Raw genomic sequence first — 7,069 nt, 5'->3', positions numbered from 1 at the left:
GCCGGGAGCGGCGCCTCGTCCCGCCCCGTGGGTCCATATGGCCTCTCCCATTGGCTGCACCGCCGCCCCGGCCCCGCCCCCTGGGCGCGCGCCCCGCCCCCGCGCGGGCTGCCGGGAGCGGCGCCTCGTCCCGCCCCGTGGGTCCATATGGCCTCTCCCATTGGCTGCACCGCCGCCCCGGCCCCGCCCCCTGGGCGCGCGCCCCGCCCCCGCGCGGGCTGCCGGGAGCGGCGCCTCGTCCCGCCCCGTGGGTCCATATGGCCTCTCCCATTGGCTGCACCGCCGCCCCGGCCCCGCCCCCTGGGCGCGCGCCCCGCCCCCGCGCGGGCTGCCGGGAGCTGCGCCTCGCTCCGCCCCGCGGGCCCCTGTGCGCCGCGCCTATTGGCTGCGCCACCACCGGGGCCCCGCCCCTGGCCCGCGCGTCTCGCCGCGGGGCATGTCGGGAACCGCGCCCCGCCTCTGCGCCGAGCGTGCCCGGGGCGGGTCGCGGTGGGTTGCGTGGCGGCCACTCTGACCTTTTCAAGGTCATGCTTGGCCTGGCGGCGGCGACGGACAACCCTGCGTAGGGGAAGGGGACAGGCCGGGCTTTGCGAAGCCCCGCGCCCTCTCTTCTCCCAGTCGTAGCACCGGACGCTCGGGTCCCCAGGCTCGCCCCGTCTGGCCGGTCCGATCACTGGGGCCCCGGCTCCGCGCCGCAGACCCCCGAGTCCCGCCCGCGAACCCCATCACCCCAGCCCAGCCGCCCCGAAAGGTCCTGATGACCCCTGGCGCCCTCCAGGCCCCGCCTCGCCCCGCGGGACGAGCGATGCAGTCGGTGGGTTCTGACCCAGCGTACGAGACGGCCCCGAACCCCGGCCGGCCCGGCTTCGGAGTAGGGTTTGCTTGTGCGCAGCCCGGGAGACCCGGGTCCGCCCAGGAGAGCGCCTCCGGAGGACCCAGCACCCCCAGCCCTGACCCTGATGACGCTGGGTGCATTTGGGGGTCCCGGGATGGAGGAGGTCCCGCTGCCTTTCCAGGACCCAGTGGGGCTCAGACTCGGGGTGTCCCTGTCAAGCCGGGCACTGCGACTTGGGTGGGGGGGGGGTGTCTCCTAGAAGAACAGGGGCACGTGTGTTGGTTTCACAGGCTCACTGACAGGCTCACGTGTGTGTATACGTGTGTCTGCTGACACACTCACGTGTGTGTATACGTGTGTCTACAGACATGCACACGTATGCAGCCATTGCACGTGCCCACGTGCAGACAGGTGTGCACACGCGTCACACGCTGCGGTATAGGCCCCCTGCCTCCAAGGGCGTGTCCAGAGACCTTGATGTTTGGAAGGACTTACGCATGCAGTGTTTGCTCAGTCGTGTCTGACCATTTGTGACTGTGGAAGAAAAAAAAAGTGCAACTTGAGAGTTGTGAGTTAAGTTTTATTGGGGGCAAAATGAGGACTGCAGCCCCGGGAGACAGCATCTCAGATAGCTCTGAGAGACTGCTCCAGGGGAAAGTCAATATATGAGGTTTTGGTGAAGGGGGAGTTCAATGCCATGAAGCAGTTTACAAAAGGTTTTTGTTAGTCTTGAGGATCTGATGTCACCCTGAAGGGATTTAGTGCTTCTGTAGGTATGAAGGACTGATGTTGAAGCTGAAAGTCCAACCCTTTGGCCATCTGATGCGAAGAGGTGACTTCATTTGAAAAGACCCTGATGCTGGGAAAGATTGAAGGCTGGAGGAGAAGGGGATGACAGAGGATAAGATGGATGGCATCACTGACTCCATGGGCATGAGTTTGAGTAAACTCCAGGACTTGGTGACGGACAGGGAGGCCTGGCATGCTGCAGTCCATGGGGTCGCAAAGAGTCGAACGCAACTGAGCGACTGAACTGAGCTGAACTGGACTAGATATGAGGAGTTGCAAGGATTGAGATCATAAAATCTGTTCCTAAAAACAGAGACCTGTCCCACCACATTCCCTGGAGCACAGAGTGCCTCACTCCACCTAGAACTCCCTCAGGGATTGTTGAAGATCAACAGCGATAGCAGCATGGGGTTCAATCTCCGTAGAGGCAGATGGCAAGTTGCCTTTGTTGTCCAGTCGGCGGCAATGCTCTTTAAGTGCCGATTTGTAGTTGACACGACCCCTCTTTAAGTGCCGATTTGTAGTTGACACGACCCCGTAGACCTTAGCCCTCCAGGCTCGTCCGTCCATGGGATTCTCCAGGCAAGATTACTGGAGTGGGTTGCCATTTCTCTCTCCAGGGGCTCTTGCCCACCCAGGGAGTGAACCCAGGTCTCCCGCATTGCAGGCGGGCTCTTTCCCCGTCTGAGCAACCAATGAACAGCACAAGTCCTAAGTGTGTCGTCCTGTGAATTTTCACAAAGCGAAAGCCCAGGTGCGTCAGCAGCCAGGTCCAGAAAACAAATTCTTTGCAGCAACGCAGGTGCAAGAATTATTTCTTAATTTGCCTCTCTCTGCCCTGTTGCTTTTTTCTCTTTCTATCCCCCTTCCTCTTTTTTCCTTATGCCCCTCCCCCCACGTTGGCTCTGACGGTCAAGAACCTGCCTGCAGCCAGGTTTCGATGGCGGGGTCTGGAAGATCCCCTGGACGAGGGCATGGCAACCCAAGACCAGTACTGTTGCCCCGGAAACCCGTGGACAGAGGAGCCTGGTGGGCTTCAGTCCCTGGGGTCGCAAAGAGTCAGACCCTCCTGAGCGCCTGACACTTTGCTGTTTCTCTTGCTTCTTTCTTTCTCATCCCTGCCTCTGTCCTTTCTGCCGCCCCGTCCTCCTTCTCATGAGGGGGTCTCCTCCGGGATGGAGGGATGGATGCTAGGGGCTGCTAACCCACGACAGCCGAGGCACCCCCCACCCCCACCCCAGCCCCCGGTGTCCTGGCAGGAAGGCCTTCCTGAGTCCTCTTCCTGGGGAGAGGCAGGTAAGAGGTGAGGCCTGAGGATGGCTGGGCCCCAGGGGGGTGGGGACAGATCAGGTCGCAGTCAGCAGATGAGGAGCGAAGTGGGGCTAGTGCCTTGGTGTTCTGGCATTCTCTGAGGCTTCACTGAGGCTGGCCTGGGGCCTGGAGGACGGAGCTGGCTGGTGGCCCAGCCTGGTTCCGGCCGGTCGCGACCACACGGCGCTGGAAGAGAGGGCGAGGCCACCCCGGGTTCTGGGCGGGGATGCGTCGCTGGCTCCGGGGCACGCCCGGGTGAGGGAGGCGTCCCTCCTGTCATCTGTAGTTTCTATACAGCGGGTACCCGCGAGTGTGGGCGGGGCGGGACCCTGCGATGCTTATCTCTGCCCGCTGGGCCAACGAGGATTTTCCAGGCGGAGCTGGTCCTTCAGGCTGCGAGGCCCTGGCACTCTGAACTTTGCTTTAAGAGCTGGCGTTGGTCACCCCAGGACGGCTCTCTGCAGCCTCGGTGGTGGAGGCGGTTAACTTCTGCGCCACCCTGTCCCCTCCCCTATGTGACAGACCCCCCCTCCCTAGGGCCCTGCGTGCATCCCAGGGATCACCCCTCCCCCCGCCCCGACTCCTCAGCAGCTTGCTCTCCCCGGAAAGGACTGGATCAGTGTGACGTCTGTCCTCGTTGCTAACTAGGGCACAGAACGTGTTTCTCCTTTAGAAGCACTTCATGTGGGCCTTAGATGGGTGTCTGCTCCCTCTGTGTTCTGGGAGGACGGCTGGGGGCATCGGTGGCCCAGGCCGTGCGCTCCCCTAACGGTTGACCCGGGAGAGGGGCAGGACAACAGACACCCCGGGTATTGGGGGAAAGACTGTGCCCCCGTGGGAACTGGGATGGGGACGGTTAAGGGAGGGGGGGTGGGGGAAGGAAGGGGTGCTGTTCCGGGACTCCGGGGGGCAGGGGTGCAGAGACCGGAGGCTAGCCCCTATTCCTCGGCACCGTCCCGAGCTTTAATTCCGACGTGCACAGCGTTAGAGGCTGCGTATCCGAGAGATGGTTTCTGTCGTGTCCTGTCCGACTCCCCGACCCCACAGACTGTAGCCAGACTGCTGGAGCGGGTTGCCATTTCCTCCTCCAGGGCATCTTCCCGGCCCCGGGATCGAAGCCAGGTCTCCTGCACTGCAGGCAGATTCTTTACTGTCTGGGCCACAGGGACGCTCCAGCAGTCTTGCCTGGAGAATCCCACGGACAGAGGAGCCTGGCGGGTAGCCCGTGTGGGTTGCAAAAAAAAAAAAACCAGACAGGACTCTTAGCGACTCAGCGACATCTGAAAGATGGGTGGGTTAACTAAAAGAGGCGGTTAAAGACGATTGGCTGAATCACAGAAGGGCTGAGGGGCGCATTTCGAGGGGGGTGGGGGTGGGGTGCACAAGCCACACTCTGTGTGAGTCACCCCTCGGTGTCATCCAGAGAGGGGATTGCCCTCTGCTCAGTCGCTCAGGCGTGTCCGACTCTCTGCGACCCCATGGACTGCAGCCCACCAGGCTCCTCTGTCCATGGGATTCTCCAGGCAAGAATACTAGAGTGGGTCGCCATGCCCTCCTCCAGGGGGTCTTCCCAGCGCAGGGATGAAATCAATGTCTCCTCCATTGGCAAGTGGCCCGTTTGTTTCTTTTTCACCACTAGCGCCGCCAGGATCAGACCCTGCCTTTAAGGGACCTGGTCTGGTGACTGATGGGTGGCCCGCTCGGTGACCGTGCCTGCTGGAGACCCCCAGGGATCCTACGAGGGAATGTTGGTGGGGCGGGCAGGCCGGACACACTGGTGGTCAAGTTACATCTTTTTGGCCTATTTTTGGCCTATGGTCGTGCCCACCCACGCACGCCAGAGGCGTGAAGAGGGCAGATGTGAGCCAGTGATGCGTCCAGACAGTCCTGCTGGGCAGCGGGCAGGCCGTCATCTGCTGAGTGAGTGAATGAATGAATTGCGCCTGGAGGGTGGGGGCCAGGCCCAGGCAAATTCTAACCTAGAAATCCTTGTGCACGCTCAGTTGCTTTGGTCGTCTCCGTCTCTCTGCAAGGCCGTGGGCCGCAGCCCCCCAGCCTCCCCTGTCCGTGGGATTCTGCAGGCTGGGATACTGCAGTGGGTCGCCGTTTCCTCCTCCAGGGGATCGTCCCCTCCCGGGGATCGAACCTGCGTCTCTTAGGTCTCCTGCACTAGCAGGCGGGTTCTTTGCCCCTAGCGCGCCTGCTTGTTTGTGTTCGAGGCAATGAAGAGAAGGGTTGTATGTCCGTCAGTCATATTTCCACGTCTCGCCTTTTAATGTGTGTTTTTTTTTTTAACTGCAAAGAGTCCCAACACGAAGAGAGGGAGGCGAATAAGGCCCCCACGGGCCGGCGCTCCTAGCTTCCGCAGACGTTACCTGCCGTCAGCCTCCAGCTGGGGGTCTCGCTCGGGCGTGTCCTTGGCTCGCGGGCCTGGTCGTGGGTGTGGGACCCCTGAGTCCCGCCTGCATTGGGCGCACTGCTGCAAGGACTCTTGGGGTGGGGGTGGGGGCTCGGGTACCCCCCTCCCCGCGGGCAGGTGTCCAGACCCCTCTGGTTAGAAGGGAAAGTTTCTTCTAGGGAACCTGTTGTCCCGAGGGACCGCGCTCCCCACGCGCCCCCGGGGCTGGCTTTGCACGTCACTTGTTCTCATTGGGGGCCCAGCCCGGCTGCGACCAGGTGCCCTCGGGGGGAGGACCGCGCCCCCTGGCTTTCCTGGGGGGGGTCTCCTCTGTCGGTCGCCTCCAGCCCCAGGGCGCCCCAGGCCCCTCTCCGAGTCCCCGCGACGCTTCCCCACCGAGCACTCCCAGCCCGCGTAGCCTTCCGCTCCCGGGTTGGGGGTGCGCATGTCCCGGGTCCAGGGCGCCCCCTACAGACGCGCGCGGAGACTGCCTGCTTTCCGCCTCTTTAATAATCGCTGTCCCGCGAGACCCCTCTTCCCTGGGAATCCCCCCGGCCGGGCTCGCGCTGTGACCCTCGCGGCGGGGCGGCCCTCAGGGTGGGGCCCGGGTCCCCAGGGCCACGTGCAGCAGGCCTCCCGCGCGCGCCGCCTGCACGGCCTGGAAGCCGAGCCGCTGCAGGAGGCGCCGGTGCTGCCAGGGGCTCTGGGGGCGCCGTCCCACCCCCAGGGTCCGCAGCCCGGGGGGCCTCCGCGCCGGCCCGCTGGCCTCCTCCTCCTCCGCGGGCGCCAGTTCAGCCAGCAGGAGGCCAGCGCCTAGGGAGACGGACACGGAGATAAGGGGAAGGGACCGGCAGGCGTCCCAGGACCCAGCCTGCGGGTGCCCCCGGGGCTCCCCCGGGAGGACTTCCCTTGTGGGGCAGGTGGGAGGAATTCTGTCCGCGGGCCCAGAGCCGCAGCCTCTGCGACGCCCGGAGCTGCGCTCAGTCCCTCAGTCGTGTCCCACTCTGCGACCCCGTGGACTGGGGCCCACCAGGCTCCTCTGTCCATGGGATTCTCCAGGCAGGAATACTGGAGTGCGTAGCCTTTCCCTTCTCCAGGGGGTCTTCCCAACTCAGGGATCGAACCTCTCTCTCCCGCATTGCGGGCAGATTCTTTAGCCACCAGGGGGAGCCCATGAGACCCCCATACGCATACTGCTGCTGGAAAGCCCAGAAATGCACGACGACAACCGGGAATCAGCTGTGTCCCGGGCAGACGGTAAACTGGGCCCCGGACCCTGGGCTGCATGGGTGGGGAGGCTGACTGTGAAACATTCATTCCGTTTCTTTCTTTCTTTTTTGGATGGGAAATTGTCTTTAGGTGTGAAGAAAGGCAAGTGCACGAAGAAAAGGCAAGTCCAGGGTCTCACCTGGTTTGCAGAGGCCAGCGATCCGGCTCAGGAGCCCGTGGAGTCGGTCCTCCGGCCAGTCGTTCAGGAGGCTGCAGAGAATGTATAGGTCTGCGGGCGGGAGGCTGTCGCTGGAAAGGTCACCTGGTTTAAACACGGACGGGATGGAGGCGTGGAGGCCACAGGGATTCCTGCAGCCAGCGTCCTACACAGAGATGTAACACACAGACACAGCTACACACAGACACACAGCTATAGACACCCAGCTACACACAGAGACACGGCGACACAGACATACAGCGACACACAGACACACAGCTACATACAGACACACACAGATATAACACGC

At 63.0% G+C, this 7,069-nt stretch overlaps 1 protein-coding gene across 2 annotated transcripts in view; it reads right to left on the bottom strand.

Moving 5' to 3' along the window:
• Nucleotides 1–4,551: 4,551 nt before the first annotated feature.
• The window catches only part of ASMTL (acetylserotonin O-methyltransferase like), a 19,929-nt gene continuing 17,411 nt past the window's right edge, over nucleotides 4,552–7,069 (bottom strand). For both annotated transcript variants that reach the window (XM_040266417.1, XM_040266416.1), the window contains exons 12-13: nucleotides 6,742–6,864; nucleotides 4,552–6,146 (exon numbers count right to left, since the gene is read on the bottom strand). In XM_040266417.1, coding sequence (XP_040122351.1) covers nucleotides 5,926–6,146; nucleotides 6,742–6,864 — 344 coding nt within the window. In that variant the 3' untranslated portion in view covers nucleotides 4,552–5,925. The remainder of the gene's footprint in view (nucleotides 6,147–6,741; nucleotides 6,865–7,069) is intronic.

This window comes from Oryx dammah, unplaced genomic scaffold (assembly GCF_014754425.2).
Source record: "Oryx dammah isolate SB20612 unplaced genomic scaffold, SCBI_Odam_1.1 HiC_scaffold_23, whole genome shotgun sequence".
In the NCBI taxonomy this organism is placed as follows: Eukaryota; Metazoa; Chordata; class Mammalia; order Artiodactyla; family Bovidae; genus Oryx; species Oryx dammah.
The sequence above is the reverse complement of the archived record's forward strand: the minus strand, read 5'-3'. Positions and strand labels throughout refer to the sequence as shown.